This window comes from Bufo bufo, chromosome 3 (assembly GCF_905171765.1).
Source record: "Bufo bufo chromosome 3, aBufBuf1.1, whole genome shotgun sequence".
In the NCBI taxonomy this organism is placed as follows: Eukaryota; Metazoa; Chordata; class Amphibia; order Anura; family Bufonidae; genus Bufo; species Bufo bufo.
Window position 1 is genome coordinate 674,297,016 of NC_053391.1, and position 20,210 is coordinate 674,317,225.

At 44.7% G+C, this 20,210-nt stretch overlaps 1 protein-coding gene across 1 annotated transcript in view; it reads right to left on the reverse strand.

Annotated features, from left to right (window-relative positions):
• Positions 1 to 5,017: 5,017 nt before the first annotated feature.
• Positions 5,018 to 20,210, reverse strand: part of CCDC81 (coiled-coil domain containing 81) — a 48,286-nt gene continuing 33,093 nt past the window's right edge. Inside the window, exons 11-16 of the mRNA XM_040422644.1 lie at positions 18,150 to 18,257; positions 16,912 to 17,081; positions 14,024 to 14,102; positions 12,257 to 12,483; positions 9,309 to 9,434; positions 5,018 to 5,358 (exon numbers count right to left, since the gene is read on the reverse strand). Of these exons, the coding sequence (XP_040278578.1) occupies positions 5,220 to 5,358; positions 9,309 to 9,434; positions 12,257 to 12,483; positions 14,024 to 14,102; positions 16,912 to 17,081; positions 18,150 to 18,257 (849 nt within the window). The 3' untranslated portion in view covers positions 5,018 to 5,219. The remainder of the gene's footprint in view (positions 5,359 to 9,308; positions 9,435 to 12,256; positions 12,484 to 14,023; positions 14,103 to 16,911; positions 17,082 to 18,149; positions 18,258 to 20,210) is intronic.

The following is a 20,210-nucleotide window of genomic DNA, read 5'->3' on the forward strand; positions in this document are numbered from 1 at the left end:
GCCTAAGGCCTCATGCACACGACCGTTGTTTTATTCCGTGTCCGTTGTTCCGTTTTTTTCGTGATTTTCTGCGGACCCATTGACTTTCAATGGGTCAGTTGAAAACTCAGCTAATGCACCGTTTGCCATCCGTGATCCGTGGTTCCAGTCCGTCCAAAAAATATAACCTGTCCTATTTTTTTCACGGAAAACGGTTCGCGGACCCATTCAAGTCAATGGGACCGTGAAAAAACGCGGAGGCACACAAGATTGTCATCCGCGTCTGTTTTTTTTCTATCATTTGCATGGCAAACTTGACTTAGATTTTTTGTTATTTTCCTTCATGTCTGGTGATCCTCCAAAAATAAAGGAAGACAAGCGGAAACGGATCACGGAACAACGGAACCCCATTTTGCGGAACGGAACACAACAACGGTCGTGTGCATGAGGCCTAAGCCTGTGATTTTTCTTTTTCCATACAATGTGCATTGATTGCATAGTGACTAATGACCTCTAGGAACCCCGGTGAAGCCTGGCATGCTGGTGCCATGATGCATTCAGCGCCATGCCCAACCAGGCACCTTGTGAAGAATTACAACATAGCATAGAGTCATTGTGCCTGGGTTGCAAATGCAAACACTTTTCATTCTAGGTATGACTAGGGGTCGCAGTCATTGGACCTCCACTGATCAAACATGGATGACCCATCTATCCGATATGACATCAGTACTTATTGTGGGAAAACCCACTGCACCACTGTCTAATAAGTGAACCTGCCCTTCAAAAACACTATTCCAACACATTCCTGTTCATATTCTCCATTAGGAAATATCGCGTTGTGTTATCCAATCTGCACTAGTAGATGGGGAAAAAATCAAAATGGTGGCCTGCTAGTTCATACCATCACACCCATCATCTGAGAAAAGACAATCCGATCCTTTCTGTCACCCATCCTCCCCCTCAGTTATTGAATTTATTGCATTCTTTGCATAGTGGTGTAGCCGACAAAATGTCCCCTCCCATGCATGCTATGAGACACATTTCTAACGTAGCTCTCAATATGTCTGTGGTGGTCAATAACCACTGAAACGGGTCTCGGTGTTTCCCCACATATATAAGTGTACACGATTATATACTTAAAATGACAAAAAGTGTGTAAAGTGAAAGACCAGGCCTCATTCATAGAAACTAAGCCGAGAGGAGCTTTGTTGCCCGTAGCAACCAATCAGATTGCAGCTTTCATTCTCCCAGTGCAGACTGGAGAAATTAAAGCTGCAATCTGATTGGTTGCTCTGGGCAACATGGCCTGCTCTCTTCTATACATGAGGCCTAACGTTTTTAGTCACCCATTTCCCCTCACAATTAGTGGTTTTATATATTTTTAATGGGATTATTTTAATCTGAACATGGCAGCTGTTATGAATAACTGTTCTTTGTGGGATAATGCAGCATTAAGATGTCTACCAACAGCTACAGGCGGCCGTAGACAATAGGTGTCGGCCCATGCTTGTCACCCCCAAATACTCCATTAACCTATGCGTTTGGCTTTCTATATTGTTTCTTGAGTGGGGGAGAGGATAAGTGGCTGTCAGACATATCTGGCCACCTCTTACCTTCAGGCAGGCGGGAAAAAAAGGCATCAAACGGGTATAAATCCAACCTGTGGTATCCGTGATGTTTGTTGGTCCCCGTAGTCGTTAGGGTGGTTTGTGCCGATGTAAGTCTTAAGGCTATGGCCTACTTTACCCGACATTTTACCGCTACCCGTCTTCTGTACTGCAGATTAGAAGCAATGTCTTGTAAATTTTCACTTTGTGTATCATGTGATTACAGGGTCTTATGTGTCACATCAGTGGGGAGGGAGGGGAGATCTAATGGAGAGATTCTGTTCCCCCACCTCACCACTGAAATCAATGGGAACTGCGAAAACCTGTGAGCCTTGTTCCTTGGTCGCCATGAGCTCTATAGATAGGCTATTGGTGTAAAATACGTGGTGTTCGTAACCTGATCGCAGAATTGTAGCGTGCGACCCCAGTCTTAAGCTCCTTATATAAATGTCAGGACTCTTAGCCCTTGTGATGGTTTCATGTCTACGCACTGACCTCCTATGTGACCGAATGTTTCTATTATACTCCGACCTCTGGGAAACTTTTATACTTGTAACTCCTTTTAAAATAAATCTGCTTCTTTTAGATGGTGCAGTGTCTGTGCAGTGTCTTACAGCCGCAACGTCCCGTCAGCTCTGCTACATTTACAGCAGCTCGTTCCTCTGCCATGCTTTTATATAAACTCGAAATTCCTGCTGAAAATACTTTCCAACTAGCGTTTGAATGTTATTCCCATGGACGGATTAATGCTTGAGGATATAGTATACTATACAGATCAGATTAAGGCCCCATTCGCACAACAGTATATTTGGTCCGCGTCTGATCCGCATTTTTTGCGGATTGGATGTGGAGCCATTCATTTCAATGGGGCTACAAAATACGGTATCCGTACGTCCGTTCCAAAGTCTCTAAAAGATAGAACATCCTATGCCAGGGATGCTCAACCTGCCGCCCTCCAGCTGTTGTAAAACTACAACTCCCACCATGCCCTGCTGTAGTCTGATAGCTGTAAGGAGTTGTAGTTTTGCAACAGCTGGAGCGCCGCAGGTTGGGCATCCCTGTCCTATGCGGACAAGAACAGGCATGATTGCAATGGGTCCGCATAAAAACGTATGCAACACTGACGTCATATGGACGTGATCCGTATTTTGCGCTCCACAAAATACATACAGTCGCGTAAATGCACCCTAATGGAACACATACATATGTATATAGGGGTCCTATATGGGGCATGCGATGCAAAGGGGTCTACTCTGCTCTTCTGAAGACCTATACCTATAGAGATAAAGAACGTTTGGAAAGTCAGGATTAGAAAAACATGGCTGCTTAACTCCGGCAACAGTGCCACAACTGTTCACAGGTTGTGTGCGGTATTGCAGCTCAGCCCTATTTACTTCAATAGAGATGAGATGCATTACCAGACACAGCCCATGAACAGGTGGGGCGCTGTTTCTAGAGGAAAGACTCCATGTATTTCTAATTCTTTAACCCCTTTAACTGAAAAAAGAGTTATCCAGTGGAGAGGGGATAACTTGTTCTACCCAGAATACCCCTTTTATAAAAGATTGTCCATGTGCTGAAGATTTGTGGCTTGCACATTCATCACAAGAACAGTGGACCCGTGTCCCCCATTTGAATGGAACGCCGATCCAGCATGCACCTCACTCCATTCATCTCTATGGGACTGCCAGGAATACCTGAGTACAGCAACCCGCTATCTCCAGCACATCTTATAGCCTCTGAATGGAGCAGTGGTCTGCACCCTCGACGAGCGTTCCGTTCAGAAAGGGCACACGGGTCCCCCATTCTTATGACCGGTCCGTGCTCGGTGCAACAGGGTTTGAGCACGCCTGCCTTTTTCTTGCCTACCTATGATCGGTGGAAGTTCCAGCACTAGGACCCCCACCCATCTAACATTCATCCCCTATCCAGTGGACATGGGATAGATTGTTGAAACCAGAACACCCCTGTAAGGGTCCATTCACACTTACGCAACTGTTGCAAATTGCGGATCACCGGCCATGTGTGTTCCGCATTTTGCGGGCTGCACATGGCCAGCTCTATGATAGAAATGCCTTTTTTTGTCCGTGGCTGCGGAAAAGAATAGGGCATGTTCTATGGAAGTGCGGATGCGGACAGCACAGTGTGCTGTTCGCATCTTTTGCGGCCCCGTTGAAAATGAATGGGCCCACACCAGTTCCGCAAAATTGCGGAACGTATGCGGACCCATTTTGCGGACATGTGAATGGACCCTAAGGGCTCATGCACACAAACATATTTTCTTTCCGTGTCCGTTCCGTTTTTTTTTTTTTTGAGGAACCATTTTTTATGCTGAACCATTCATTTCAATGGGTCCGCAAAGTAAACGGAAGTCACTCTGTGTGCATTCCGTTTCCGTATTTCCGTTCCGCAAAAAAATAGAACCTGTCCTATTATTGTCCGCATTACGGACAAGGATAGGACTGTTCTATCAGGGGCCAGCTGTTCAGTTTCGCAAAATACAGAATGCACACGGGCGTTATCTGTATTTTTTGCGGATCAGTTTTCTGCAGACCGCAAAATACATACGGTTGTGTGCATGAGCCCTAAAGCTGATCTTGCAGTTTAGAAAAACATGGCTGCTGCCTCCCAGCATCAGTACCACTTTTGACCATGGGTTGTGGGGGGTTATTGCAGCTCAGTCCTGTTCACTTCCGCTACAATGGCCGTTCCTTGGGCGAGGGAGCCATGTTTTTCTAATCTCATACAAACCCTCTTTGAAATGTTTCTGGCACATTGTTGAATCCGCGCTGTGAAGAATCCAGTCTGCAGATAAAGATGGGATATAGCCAGGACCAAGAAAGTGACTGGGGGTCATTTACTAAGGGGCTCGCAGCAAATCCCTTTTTTCAAGTGGCCGTGCAACAATATTTAGTCACACAGCCGGTTTGATGCCGTGTTCGCAGTTGGGCAGGGGTGCGGGCATGTTGGTGTCCCAGCCGGGCAAATTTACTAACATTTACACCTGGAAACCAGGCGGAAATGTTGGCAAAGAACACCAACTGGGGGCTGGCATTGTTTTTTTGCCAGGCGCAAAGACTGCCATAGATGCGCCTAATTTATGACAAGGTGCACGCCTCGTCATAAATTAGCTGAATCTTACGAGAGCAGAGGGGAGAATCGAAGGCTGGCATATAAAGCCGGTCTTAGTTAATGACCCCCGCTATGTAGAAGTGGGTGTAGTGTGAGGCTATATGACCACCGCTGGGCATTTAAAAATGTTCTAGCGCTGGCTCCACTTTAAGAGAATTTTAGTTCATTCAGTTCCATGAACTATTGTTAACACAACAGGAAACTAATTAGTCCTCTGATAATGAGGGAGCGGACAAAAAAAATTGCAACCAAAAATGGCTCCTTTATTATCATTCACACACAAGACACAAGGCTGCTAATTGGATTTCACACCATTTTCCTGTGAAAGGACTAATCTGCCATCAGTGCCGCTGCAGCGCCAATTCATTGTATTGACTCCTGGTGCCACCAGAGACGGAGGTAGGACGGGTTTTTTTGTTTTTATTTCAAGTCTTGTAATAAACTCTAATGAGGCTGTGGACCCTCGTCACCGCTAAAAATCATGTTTCCTGGAGGATGCGATCAAACCATCAGCCGGGACCCAGGGATGTATCTGGACTCGCACCACACGTTGGTCTCACCGCAGTTGGACGTGCGCCTCTTACACTGGAAGCAGCGGCGGTACTTGTCACACTGATCTAGGAGGAGCTCGCTGCCAGCCCTGGAGGGAAGGAAAGAGCAAGTTACTACACAGAGGCAACCTGAGGGTCATGGGCCCCGAAGAGGAATCTGTACCGGGGCCCCCAGCGGACTTCCCGGTGGCGATCCCATGAGAACACTACACTGTGTGGGCCAGGGAGGGGAACAGCTCCGTTTTGACTACGGCGGGAGTTTCAGAATGGCCACCACCTTTGGTCCCTGAAGTTCTACATGACAGCTTTAGGCTTCATGCACACGACCATGCCGCGGTTTGCGGTCTGCAAAACACGGATGCCGCCCATGTGTGTTCCGCAATTTACGGAACCCACGGAGTGCTGTCCACATCTTTTGCGGCCCCATTGAAGTGAATGGGTCTGCACCCGAGCCACAAATAAATGCGGCTCGGAATCGGACCCAAACAACAGTCGTGTGCGTGAGGCCTTAGGACGGACAATTGTTTAATTGCCCCTGATTAGTTTCAGAGTGCAGTGACAGGAGAAGCTCCCTTTCAATGGCCTAAATTGAAGCCCCAATCGTACCCTGTCACCCACAGCATGATCAGCAGCTGGTACACAGCATCTAATTGGTTGTACAAAGAATTATAAAGGCGAGAGTTCATTTTTTTTTTTTTTTAATCCATACCTTATGCCCCCTCCCTCAGTGGTGGACGAAGCAGCTGCCTACTCTGGCTATCCCTCGTCCTGGCCCAGCATTCACTTGACAGCCATCTTCCCCGACTTCCCATAATCATGTTTGCTTTTATTAGCTAAACCTGAATGAATATGACATTGGGTTGAGGAGATAAACAGCGGCCAGACACTGGCACCGCTTATCCCAAGAAACAGGCTACTAAGATTAGGGCTACATTCACAAGCTGCATCACACAGCTGTTTTCAGACCCAAATAAAGTCTATGGGGCTTATTCACATAGACTTTTTTTTTTTTTTTTTTTATGGCCAGGGAACAGCAGCTGTCAAAAAATAGGACATGTCCTAATTTTGGTTGTTTGAGTTTAATGGGCCCGTTTTTAATGGTTGTATAGACAAGAGTGTACCCGTCGAATGACTGGTAAATATGGCTTCAGAGGGTAAAGTGAAAAAAAACAACTCAAACGCGTGGGAATCCCTCGCTCTGCATCCTTGCTATTCACTGAATGCAGCAGGACCGGCGATCCCAGCTGGTCAAGTCCTGCTGCTTCCAGTCAATAGCGAGGGTCCGAGGAGTTTTTATTATTATTTATTAATATCGGGACTAATGGGAATAGGAGGAAGGTGGGATCATTATATATGGGGGCACAACTGGGGTCATAATATATCTATGGGACGCAACTGGGGGATAATATCTGTACTGGGGCACAACATGGGGCTATTATAACTACCGGGGGGGCACTAAGGGGGTCATTATCTATACTGTAGGCACAATTGGGGGGCATTATAACTACAGGGAGCACAACGGGGTGCAATATTTATACTGGGGACAGTATGGGGGGCATAATATATGTGTAGGTGCCCAGAAAATGCTGACTGCCAGAAAATGGATGCAAAATGGCTGTTAAAAGAGGACAGACGGACAGAAAACGGATGCACAAATAGTTGAAAAATGGTCATGAAAAACTGACAGCATATCCGTTTTTAACTATTTGAAGAAATCCCGGCAACCGTGTCTTGCTTCCAAGTGTATTCCTTTATTTTTTATGTCATAATTCATCCAATATGACGCGTTTCGGCACAAAGCCTTTATCAATCAGGATACATTATCAAGACAAGCACATACTTGTATAACAAAATCAACTGAAACACATAGACCTCGTCGTCCCGCTGATCTTCTCCGTGGATAGCATAGGATCCTTTACTTACCTGTTTATGTTGTGTATAAGGTTAAACCTTGATGTTGATTCGTGCTGACCCGGATACCGCCTGTCGCCGGGCGTCTGACGTCACTTGTGTTTCAGTTGATTTTGTTATATAAGTATGTGCTTGTCTTGATGATGTATCCTGATTGATAAAGGCTTTGTGCCGAAACGCGTCATATTGGATGAATTATGACATAAAAAATAAAGGAATACACTTGGAAGCAAGACACGGTTGCCGGGATTTCTTCAAATATTTTATGTGGAGTTCGCTCCTTCCCGTTGCAGAGTGAACGCCGTGGTGGAGTGCCGGCTGGATTTGAATTTAGCTTTATCCGTTTTTAACAGCCTAAGGCAGACCCACGTGGCTTGCGGGTTGTCTCTGGTATTGCAGTGAAGCTACATTGAAATGAATGGGGCTGAGCTTCGATACCGCATACAACCTGTGAAGAAATGTTATGTATTTGTAATCCTGCACAGCCCTTTAAAACTGGTTGGCTGGAAATTTACACAATTATCTGGGGAACATGACCAGCGTTAGGCTACTTTCACACTGGCGTTTTGGTTTCCATTTGTGAGATCCGTTCAGGGCTCTCACAAGCGGTCCAAAACGGATCAGTTCTGCCCTAATGCATTCTGAATGTAACAGGATCCGCTCAGAATGCATCAGTTTGCCTCCGATCAGTCACCATTCCGCTCTGGAGACTGCCTGCAGCGTTTTGGTGTACGTAATTGAGCCAAACGGATCCGTTCTGACACACAATGTAAGTCAATAGGGACGGATCCGTTTTCTATGACACAATCCGGCACAATAGAAAACGGATCCGTCCTCCATTGACTTTCAATGGTGTTCAAGACGGATCCGTCTTGGCTGTGTTACAGATAATACAAACGGATCTATTCTGAACGGATGCAGACGGTTGTATTATCTGAACGGATCCGTCTGTGCAGATCCATGACGGATCCGCACCAAATGCGAGTGTGAAAGTAGCCTTGCATTCTCCATCACAAAAGGGAGAGGCTCTGATGGAGATGTCAACACAGCCTAAGGCCTCATGCACACGACCGTTGTTGTGTTCCGTTCCACAAAATGGGGTTCCGTTGTTCCGTGATCAGTTTCCGTGTGTCTTCCTCTATTTTTGGAGGATCACCAGACATGAAGGAAAGTAAAAAAAAGTCTAAGTCAAGTTTGCCATGCAAATGATAGGAAAAAAACGGACGCGGACGCGGATGACAATCTTTTGTGCCTCTGCGTTTTTTTACGGTCCCATTGACTTAAATGGGTCCGAGAACCGTTTTCCGTGAAAAAAATAGGACAGGTTATATTTTTTTGACGGACTGGAACCACGGATCACAAACGCGGATGACAAACAGTGCATTAGCCGAGTTTTCAACGGACCCATTGAAAGTCAATGGGTCCGCAGAAAATCACGAAAAACGGAACAACGGACACGGAACACAACAACGGTCGAGTGCATGAGGCCTAAAGGATATATTCATACCAGAAATGTCCAGAAAAATCTATTAAAGTTGTTTCTGCAGAATATATACATGGATTTCTACAAGTGACATTCAGATGGCACACAACAAATCAGTTTCATGTGAACATATCCTTAAAGGCTATATACACCTTCGGAGGCAAATGATATTTATGATTGCATTTTACTCATTTTGGGCTAAAAATCCATTTTTCAATTGATCTTTATTAAAAATATTGAGCAGTTCTGTCACAAAAGGTTAACTCTTTGTCTAGCAGTGTGACGGGTACTTTCACTTTGTGCCGGTCATCTCATAAACCTTATTTCTAAATTACTAAAAGGTCATAAACACTTATTTAAGCCACATTCTTATCAGTAAGATAAGGACTGGCCTACAATGAGTCACTTCAGAGAGCAAAGATAAGGAGCCATCAGATTAGCTGGCTGACGGAAGATAAAATTCAGATCTGTCTATTGGAGCATCTCAGCCCTGTACAGAAAAAAGGGCTCCATATTTGTAATGAAGACCAATTTAAAAACATAGCCTTTAATGTTCCAGTGCGGTTTAGATAGTAAGAGGCAATTACACAGGAAACCCAGTCTATGGTAGTTAAAAGTAGGAGGCAATGCTATGACCAGACTTACTGCATGTAGAGTTCTTCTTTATGCTCCTTCTGTCTCTTTATTTCTGAGCTCCTTGTCCAGTCTTCCTGTAAAGTCTTATGTAATCTGTGAATCTTCCCAAACTGCACTGCTCTATCTGACAGAAACCTGCAGCAAATATGCAAAAACATCAAAAATGTAAAGGAGAAAAATACTTTCCTATATTATATTAAGCCACCCATGTACCTGACTATGGTTGCCTTCTCTGCATTATTAACAATTTTAAATTATGTAGATACACATAATACTACCTCCTTGTAAATGATGAAGGTACAGATAGTTCTGCCTCCCTGTCTCTCACTTTAAATGATATAGGTACAGATAATACTGTCTCCTTGTCTCTCCCTGTAAATTATATAGATACACATAATACTGCCACCCTGTCTATTGCTGTAAATGATGTAGGTACAGATAGTACTGCCTCCCTGTCTATTGCTGTAAATGATGTAGGTACAGATAGTACTGCCTCCCTGTCTATTGCTGTAAATGATGTAGGTACAGATAGTACTGCCTCCCTGTCTCTCGCTGTAAATGATGTAGGTACAGATAGTACTGCCTTCCTGTCTCTCCCTGTAAATGATATAGATACACATAATACTGCCTCCCTGTCTATTGCTGTAAATGATGTAGGTACATATAGTACTGCCTTCCTGTCTCCCTGTAAATGATGTAGGTACAGATAGTACTGCCTCCCTGTCTCTCGCTGTAAATGATGTAGGTACAGATAGTACTGCCTCCCTGTCTCTCGCTGTAAATGATGTAGGTACAGATAGTACTGCCTCCCTGTCTCTCGCTGTAAATGATGTAGGTACAGATAGTACTGCCTTCCTGTCTCTCCCTGTAAATGATATAGATACACATAATACTGCCTCCCTGTCTATTGCTGTAAATGATGTAGGTACATATAGTACTGCCTTCCTGTCTCCCTGTAAATGATGTAGGTACAGATAGTACTGCCTCCCTGTCTCTCCCTGTAAATGATGTAGGTACAGATAGTACTGCCTCCCTGTCTCTCCCTGTAAATGATGTAGGTACAGATAGCACTGCCTCCCTGTCTCTCGCTGTAAATGATGTAGGTACAGATAGCACTGCCTCCCTGTCTCTCCCTGTAAATGATGTAGGTACAGATAGCAATGCCTCCCTGTCTCTCGCTGTAAATGATGTAGGTACAGATAGTACTGCCTCCCTGTCTCTCCCTGTAAATGATGTAGGTACAGATAGTACTGCTTCCCTGTCTCTCGCTGTAAATGATGTAGGTACAGATAGCACTGCCTCCCTGTCTCTCGCTGTAAATGATGTAGGTACAGACAGTGAATCCTTCTTTTTCCTGTAAGTGATTTAATAGTGAATTAAAGGGGTTCTCCAGGAATTAAAAAAGAAAATACTTAAATATTATTTCATAATAAATATATTTACAAATACCTTTCATTACCTAGATTGCTTCCTAGACAAAACAAGCCAATCATTAGGAGAAATAAAATGGCCGCTGTCTTATCAGTTCACACAAAACCTGTCCTAATCACACAGGAGGACAAGTTACTTCACCCCAATGAGCCATAGAGCTGCCTAATCCTCCTCTCTGCTCTGCTTGTCATGAATTGAATCTCTTTGGGAATGGAGATGATGAGTAGACATGAGAGGAGGGCGAGGTGTGGCTAATAAGCAGCAGCTCTTGTTTACAGTCTCCATTACCACAGCAACACATTACCACAGTCTGTCCTGTCCGTCTTCTCTGTACTTCATGTCTCCTCATGAAGTAAATTCCCCAGAGATTCAGCTAAAGGATCAGGATCATAATCCCTAACAAGCAGAGCAGAGAGGAGGATGAGGCAGCTCTTTACCTCAGTGTTGTGAAGTAACTTGTCCTCATGTGTGATCAGGACAGGTTTTGTGTGAACTAATAGGACGGCGGCCATTTTATTTCCCCTGATGATTGCTCTCCAGACAAAACGAGCCATTATAACTAATAAAAAGTATTTGAGAATATATTTATTATAAAGTAATATTTAAGTATTTTTATTTTCTTAATTCCCGGAGAACCCCTTTAATGAATAGATCATTGATTCAGGTCCTTAAAGGGGTATTCCCATGTTGAACATTGGGGGCATATCGGTCATAACGGAGCCGACAAAGTGCCAGAAAGCGCACTGCGCATTCGCAGCCGCCCTCCATTCATTCCTTTGAGAGCTGGCTCGGCTATTTCTGTAAGCCTCATAAAAGTGAATGTAGCAGTGGCTGCACTTGCGCAGTGCGCTTCCCATTCATTTTAATAAGACTTCAGAAAATAGCCAAGCGCACTGGTCAGTTATTTTTGGCACTTACACAGGAATGAATGGAGGGTGGCCGTGCACGCGCGGCACTTTGCGGGCTCCAATCTAAGTATAGGTACCCCCAATGTCCAAGATGGCAATAACCCTTTAACATACAACAGAAACCCCTACTTCCAGTCCCAGTCAATAGGGCTTGTTTTTTTGGGGTGGTTGAAGCGCTCTACAATCCCTGCCCTGTGCAGATTTTTACAAATATCTGTATATTTTTGTACAATTTACAACAAACAGGGGAACATGTATTAATGATGTCACACCCAAATACTGGCGTAAAAAAGTTTTGCAAATTACGGGCACGCCATATTGGTGGAATAATTTGCGACTTTATACAGGTGGTGAGGGAAAGTGGGTGGGGCTTATCAGGAGGGGGCGTGGTCACCCCTGGCCCATGACATTTACTATGGAGTAGATTATAGTACATACCTACCCCAGCTTATAGATCAGAATTTCTAGCGCACAGACTGGGGGAAGACGCGGCCTGTGCCTCTTAATACATTTGGCGCATCTTACTCCAGCGGTCTTTTTACTAAGGCTGGTGTATGGAATGCCAGTCTTAGTAAACCTGCCCCACGGTGTTAACCTCTTCCTGCCCATGTAACGTACAGTTCTTTTGAGCGCTGTAACATGTCCGCTTCCTTCCTCTGCCGCACCAGGTCGTTCAGTATGGTGAGGCGCTTGCGTTCTGCTGCAGCTTGCAGCTGATGTTTATACACCTCCTGCGCCCTCCTCTTCCTCTCCACCAGTTTATCATTGGTCATATCATTACGGCCAAAAACTGGTTCTGCGGCCTCCGACGCAGGTGGTAGAGCAAAACTGGGCTTTATTTTCACCTACATCAATAAGGAAGGAAGACATCTGGCAACATGAGTTATATAACGACGTAGTAAAGGACCGTCGGCATCATGGGAATGGTGAAGAACGGTTTAGGGAGTACAAAAAATGTATTTCAATATTCTGGCTCATACAGTTAAATCTTTGCAAAAAAGTGCCTTAAAGGGGTTGTCCCACGATTAATGAAAAAAATCAGACATCATATAGTACAGGACAATCTCTTTCTAAGCTAGAACCAGCCCTGGACCTCACATGGATCCAGAGATCTCCTCATTAGGGTTAAGCGAAACTGAACTGCAAAGTTATAGTACCCGAACCCGGACTTTTTCACTGAAGTTCGGGTTCGGTGTTCGGGTGATTTGACTATTTTCCATTATAGCATGGTTATAACGGAAAATAATAGCAGTCTTAAGACAAAATGCTAAATAAAATGGCCATTGAGGGGTTAAAGATAATAAAGAAACCTCACCTCATCCACTTGATCACGCAGCCGGTATCCGCTTCTTTCTGCAGGACATGCGATGACGTCATCGTGCTCGCCATTTGGTGAGCGCTGTGACGTCATCGCAGGTCCTGAAGAAAGAAGGGGATACCGGCTGCGCGATCAAGTGGATGAGGTGAGGTTTTTTTTTAATTATTTTTAACCCTTCAATGGCCATTTTATTTAGCATTCTGTCTTAAGACTGCTATTATTTTCCGTTATAACGGAAAATAATAAAGTGAAGTTCAGGTCCCTATTCATTGCTCCAATTGCTCTGCTAGATTTATATCAAACTGGCAGCTCAGGGGGCGTTTCCTTTCTGCTGCAGCTCTCACCCTATCACAGCTCAGGAGGCAGTTGAAAGACTAAACTGAGCATGTGCGTCCACCTCAGTGAAATGGACAGAGGAACGAACACACACGGTTTCAGATCTGCTAATTCTGGGCTTCCTCTTCTGCCATCCAAGATGGCCGCACAGCTTCTCAGACCAGCTGGTGCAAACTGTGCATCGGTAGCCCAAGACACTTCCTGCTTGTCCAGCCCTGCTCATGGATTGGCCAGCACTGATCACGTGAGCAGTACTGGCCAATCCTAGGGCAGTATGTATCCGTTAGTCTGAGAAGCAATGCGGCCATCTTGGATGGCAGACGAAGAATACGGGAATCGGCGGATCTGCCTCTAAAAAGATGAGGGGGTCGCCATATAAGTGCTCTGTCCACTCCCCAGTTAAAGGGGTTCTATGGGCTTTTAATACTGATGACCTATCCTCAGAATAGGTCATCAATATCAGATCGGCGGGGTCCGACACCCGGCACCCTGGAGTCGGACCCCCGCCAATCTGACATTGATGACCTAAGGATCCTGAGGATTATTAGTAAAAGCCTGGAGAATCCCTTTAATGTGAATTTTGTTTCTTAAAGCAACCTACCACACATAGTCCATGGAAGAGAGTGGCGCTGTTTCTGGAGCGCAGTCCTCCTAGCTCGGAGGGTCAGCAGTGTGCATGGGGGTGGGGGAGTTGTTAATCTTACTTAGATTCAGAGGCATTCGAGGCATACCTGGGTGTCCAGGGCGTTTTTGTAGGAATGAATCTGTTCCGTTTTCGCTCTTAAAAACTTTGCCCTCTGAGCGGCCAACCTAGGAGGTAAAACATATAGATGAATGACGGGTCCTAAGTCACGGACCCCGGGCGCTAATAGTACTGCAATATATCGTTGTAAATAGCAACAAGAAAGGAGAGATTTCACTAAACCCTCGTCCTTGGGCGAGCCAAAATAAAAAATTATTGTTTGTCAGCAGCATATCCCCCCTCCCCCATGTACACAGGGGATGTGCTGCTGACAGTAAGGATACTGTATGAGGGATGAGCAATTGTAATAATCCCCCATAGAGATTGTATCGGCCCTTTATACAACGCTCGTTATGACCCCTCATTGCCCCCCTGTAAAAAAAAAAAAAAGGTTACGGGAAACATAAAGGTGTCATCCAGTTGTAGCCAACACAAAATCCTACTTTTTAATTCACACCATACAATAAGATAATGGGTTGCATCAGAAGGGGCATAGATGCCCGTGATGAGAACATAGTCCTACCACTTTACAAATCATTAGTCAGACCACACATGGAGTACTGTGTACAGTTCTGGGCTCCTGTAAACAAGGCAGACATAGCAGAGCTGGAGAGGGTTCAGAGGAGGGCAACTAAAGTAATAACTGGATCGGGGCAACTACAGTACCCTGAAAGATTATCAAAATTAGGGTTATTCACTTTAGAAAAAAGACGACTGAGGGGAGATCTAATTACTATGTATAAATATATCAGGGGTCAGTACAGAGATCTATCCCATCATCTATTTATCCCCAGGACTGTAACTGTGACGAGGGGACATCCTCTGCGTCTGGAGGAAAGAAGGTTTGTACACAAACATAGAAGAGGATTCTTTACGGTAAGAGCAGTGAGACTATGGAGCTCTCTGCCTGAGGAGGTGGTGATGGTGAGTACAATAAAGGAATTCAAGAGGGGCCTGGATGTATTTCTGGAGTGTAATAATATTACAGGCTATAGCTACTAGAGAGGGGTCGTTGATCCGGGGAGTTATTCTGATTGGAGTCAGGAAGGAATTTTTTTTTACCCACGAATGAGGAAAATTGGCTTCTACCTCACAGTTTTTTTTTGCCTTCCTCTGGATCAACTTGCAGGATAACAGGCCGAACTGGATGGATGGCTGACTTTTTTCAGCCTTATAAACTATGTTACTATGTTATGTTTCGAATCCTCATCACTTTCCAGATCTCTGCCTGCTGTCAGTGAATGGCAGGTGCAGAGATAGTTCTAAGAGCTTGGATGCATTCAGTGACACTAAGGGTGGCAAAGTGAGCTTCCTGCAGGGACGGGAAGCTCAGGAGAAAAATAATACCGCCCAATATGAAGTAGCAGTCGGCAAGGGTAGTAATTGGGAAATGAATTGAACTGCTGTAGGTGCTCTTCAACATGACCATGTCAGCAAAACACGGATACCGGCCCGTGTGCGTTCTGCAATTTGCGGACAGCATATGTCCGCCGCTACCATAGAAAATGCCTATTCTTGTCTGCAATTGCAGACCTGAGGACAAGCTCTATCTTTTTTGTGAGGCCGCGGACCCATTCATACGCTGGTGTGAATGAGCCCTTAAAGGGGTTGTCTCATCTGGTGGTGATCAGCTGATTCAGAATCGAGCCATTCAGATGGTAGCCACTCTTACAGAACAGCTCTCAGTTTTAGCATAAGTGGAGGGATCCCCATCTATGACATCAATTGTTCCTAATAGGGGCTATAGACAGGAAGTATCATTTGGGAATTATGTGACGGCATTATGATGACTGTATGTGGCAGTATTATCTTGCCACTATACGGTGGCATTATAGAGGCTGAAATTACAAGAGGGCAAGCAGGGTGCACTACTTATCTTCTTGCCTCATTTTCTATCAATCTGACTACGGATATATTAACATGAGGTTAGTCTCAAGAATGTTTCTATTATACAGTGATTTTTATTATTTTACATTTGTGGAGTTTTTCTTTCAGTCTCTTACAGCACATATACTACCATCTAGTGGCTGATTCGGGTAAAGCAATAAAAAGTTTGTTACAAAAAAAATGTTTGCATGCCCCGTTCTAATCGCGTACATTCCCGTGTGAAGAGCATATAAATCCATCTATATTGGTAAGAAGCTAGGCAAGCTCTGCTTTTTCTTATCTTGAACAGATCTTGAGTTACCTTACAGTGCATTCTTCGTGCACAGCCAGAGCTGCATTCATAATTCTGCTGGTTCCTAATAATAATAATAATCATAATAATAGAGCCGACATATTCCGCAGCGCTTTACTCCCTTGTGATCCGTGAATAACTGTAAATCTGGGTGAAGAGAATTTATACTGTCGATGGTACACGGATCAGACTAATGTTAATGGATTGATGTGTCAACGAAAAGAATTATGAATGCAGCTCTGGAGGTGGAGAGAGGAGAAGACCATCTGTCTCAACATCTGCACCAGATATTTAGCATTCTCAAAGCTATCCATCACTGCATACTGCTTAAAGACTGCATAGTCTTTTTTTTTTTTTTTTTGCTGCCCACTGGATATCTTAAGACAAGCGTAAAAAGAAATCGGCGGATCTGAAGGACGTCCAGAATGTAAATTTTATCGGAAGCTGTAAGTTCTCGGGATTCTATCATGTCAAGACAAATCTGCAGGTGTAAGAAGACCCCAAAAAAGAGAAATGGTGTGCTAACTCATATATATCTGCTATAGATGGATGTAGCAGAGCCGATTCGGTACACTGATGATGTGTTTGTCATCTGTGGCTTTACATAGGACTGCATGATCAGAGAGTATATGAGAATCGGCTCTGCTACACAGCGCATCAATTAGATAGTGATGTAGAAAATACAAAATAACCATTACTCTTCTGCCAGCTGAACGTGTTCGAGTCGGGCCAGCAAGTCCTGGTCCTGCTTCTCCTTCACTTCTTTGCCTCTTCTGTCTGCCATCTGCTTAGTCAGCGACTGGTAGTACTGCTCTTGCTTTAGTAAAGCTGGAGGGGTCAGCGGCCTTTTCTGGAAAATGTACGATCTCTGCAAGGAGGTAAATTGATATTTTAATTGCTTCAATGGATCTAAAATAAAAAATGAAATAACTTTACCGTCTCCTTCCAGTTTCTGAAGAGTCTCCATGGATACAGACTACAAACAAACCCTGTGTAGTCTGATCCAGCATTCCTATTGTCATCCCTCTGTCCGCTAAATTTTGCTTGCCTACTAAATGTAAGTTAGTATGGGGTAGGCGACAGATGGAAGACCGTAGGACTGCAGGATCAGACTACATTCGGTTTGTTTGTAGTCTGTTACCATGGAGACGCATGGATCTGTGTGGGAGCTGTAGGCACAAAACAGTAGGAGATGTTTAATTAAAACTATTGGCAAAGTTACTTAAATTTTTATTTTAGGTGCATTGTGCAAACACATGGTTGCATCCTGTGAAGGTATTGTCCACTCCCCTACCCTCAGGACGAGCCACAGCGGCAGTCTGACGGCCCCCACTCCCACCGATCAGCTGTTCTGCAGTACCTCCTGTGCCAGCATGACAAATTTTCATCCGTTATGCAGTGGAAGGAGTTGGTTGCTGCAGTGCAGTAGTAAAGGAGTGGACAACGCCGTTAACCCTTTCATTGCCAAGAAACATGTAATACGTCATGAGTTTTTCAATGCTTTTCAATAATGCCTGGTCAATAATTTAGGCGGAGCGGAGGCCCGGATGCAAAAGCCCATGGAAACACTTGGAAGCGCTTGCATGGGCTTTAGGGTTTGTGCCTCCGCACCACAAAAGATAGGACACGCCCTAACCTTTGCCGTATCTTGTGGATCACGGACCCATTCAAGTCCGCACCGCAGCATGGAGCTCATACAGGCGGTGCCCGTGCATTGTGGACCGCTATTTGCGGTCCGCAGCATGGGCATGGCAACCGAACGGTCGTGTGAATGATCCCTTAAAGGGAGCTTGCATTTTCCTCACTTATATAGCGCTGAGATATTCTGCAGCGCTGTACAGACATTAGCGTCACTTCCTGTCCCCAATGGAGCTCACAATCTAAGCTCCCTACCAGTACGTCTTTGGAGTGTGAATGGATTTATTACAGCTCTTACATAGAACTCTGTGCTTCTGGCGTTCCGCCCGTTCCTGATGGCCTCTGCCACACCCTTGTTGTATGCAGCATCTTTCTCTCTCTCTTCTCGATTCACATGAGCTTCCAACTATAGAAAAAGTAAAGTAAACAGAGTATAACACAGGATGTAACTCAGGATCAGTACAGGATAAGTAATGTAATGTATGTACACAGTGACTCCACCAGCAGAATAGTGAGTGCAGCTCTGGAGTATAATACAGGATGTAACTCAGGATCAGTACAGGATAAGTAATGTAATGTATGTACACAGTGACTGCACCAGCAGAATAGTGAGTGCAGCTCTGGAGTATAATACAGGATGTAACTCAGGATCAGTACAGGATAAGTAATGTAATGTATGTACACAGTGACTGCACCAGCAGAATAGTGAGTGCAGCTCTGGAGTATAATACAGGATATAACTCAGGATCAGTACAGGATAAGTAATGTAATGTATGTACACAGTGACTGCACCAGCAGAATAGTGAGTGCAGCTCTGGAGTATAATACAGGATGTAACTCAGGATCAGTACAGGATAAGTAATGTAATGTATGTACACAGTGACTGCACCAGCAGAATAGTGAGTACAGCTCTGGAGTATAATACATGATGTAACTCAGGATCAGTACAGGATAAGTAATGTAATGTATGTACACAGTGACTCCACCAGCAGAATAGTGAGTGCAGCTCTGGAGTATAATACAGGATGTAACTCAGGATCAGTACAGGATAAGTAATGTAATGTATGTACACAATGACTCCACCAGCAGAATAGTGAGTGCAGCTCTGGAGTATAATACAGGGTGTAACTCAGGATCAGTACAGGATAAGTAATGTAATGTATGTACACAGTGACTCCACCAGCAGAATAGTGAGTGCAGCTCTGGAGTATAATGCAGGATGTAACTCAGGATCAGTACAGGATAAGTAATGTAATGTATGTACACAATGACTCCACCAGCAGAATAGTGAGTGCAGCTCTGGAGTATAATACAGGATGTAACTCAGGATCAGTACAGGATAAGTAATGTTATGTATGTACACAGTGACTGCACCAGCAGAATAGTGAGTACAGCTCTGGAGTATAATGCAGGATGTAACTCAGGATCAGTACAGGATAAGTAATGTAATGTATGTACACAATGACTCCACCAGCAGAATAGTGAGTGCAGCTCTGGAGTATAATACAGGATGTAACTCAGGATCAGTACAGGATAAGTAATGTAATGTATGTACACAGTGACTCCTCCAGCAGAATAGTGAGTGCAGCTCTGGAGGATAACACGGGACGTAACGCAGGATCACTACAGGGTAAGTCATGTAATGTTTGTACAGAGTGATACAACTTTTTGTTTTTATATAATATAGCATACAGACAGGGGCTGTCCTAGTGTGATGATCCCTTTAAGGTAGGGCACCTGCGAATATGGCATACATCAGTGGTGGAATTACCACCACAGCAGCCATAGCGGCTGCGACGGCGCTCGTGGCGTTAAGAGGGCCCGGGTTCACATAACTGACTTGTGCCTGCTCCCCTCCTTGTCATTTATCAATGACATTATTACCAGTGCGGCTAGAGCTAATTAGCATCAGGACATAGGTCTAGTGACTCTGTCCTCCTGACATGTAATCAAGAGGAGGTGTCGGCAGGGCAGCGCTAGGCTGGAAGGAGCTGGGTGCTTTGAGCCCCCTCTACTAGGCACCCAGTGATTCAAGCAGGTTCAGGGGGCTCTACACTCATATATCCTCAGGACGCAGATACAGCTATACAACTGGCGGGACAAGGAAACCATTATTTCCCTCCCCAGCCATGATTCGGCACTCTTCTGTGTTGCAGATGGCGTGATGCATTGTGCCCCCCTGCGACTTTTCGCCAAGAAGAAGCCAGGCCTGCATCACTGCAGGACATCGTGGGACCCGGGACATGAGGTGAGTATGCTCATACTCTGTGTGTGTGTGTGTGTGTGTGTGTGTGTGTGTGTGTGTTTGTTTCTGTGAGTGGTACAGCAAGCGAGAGGGAATACATACAGGGGGGAAAGG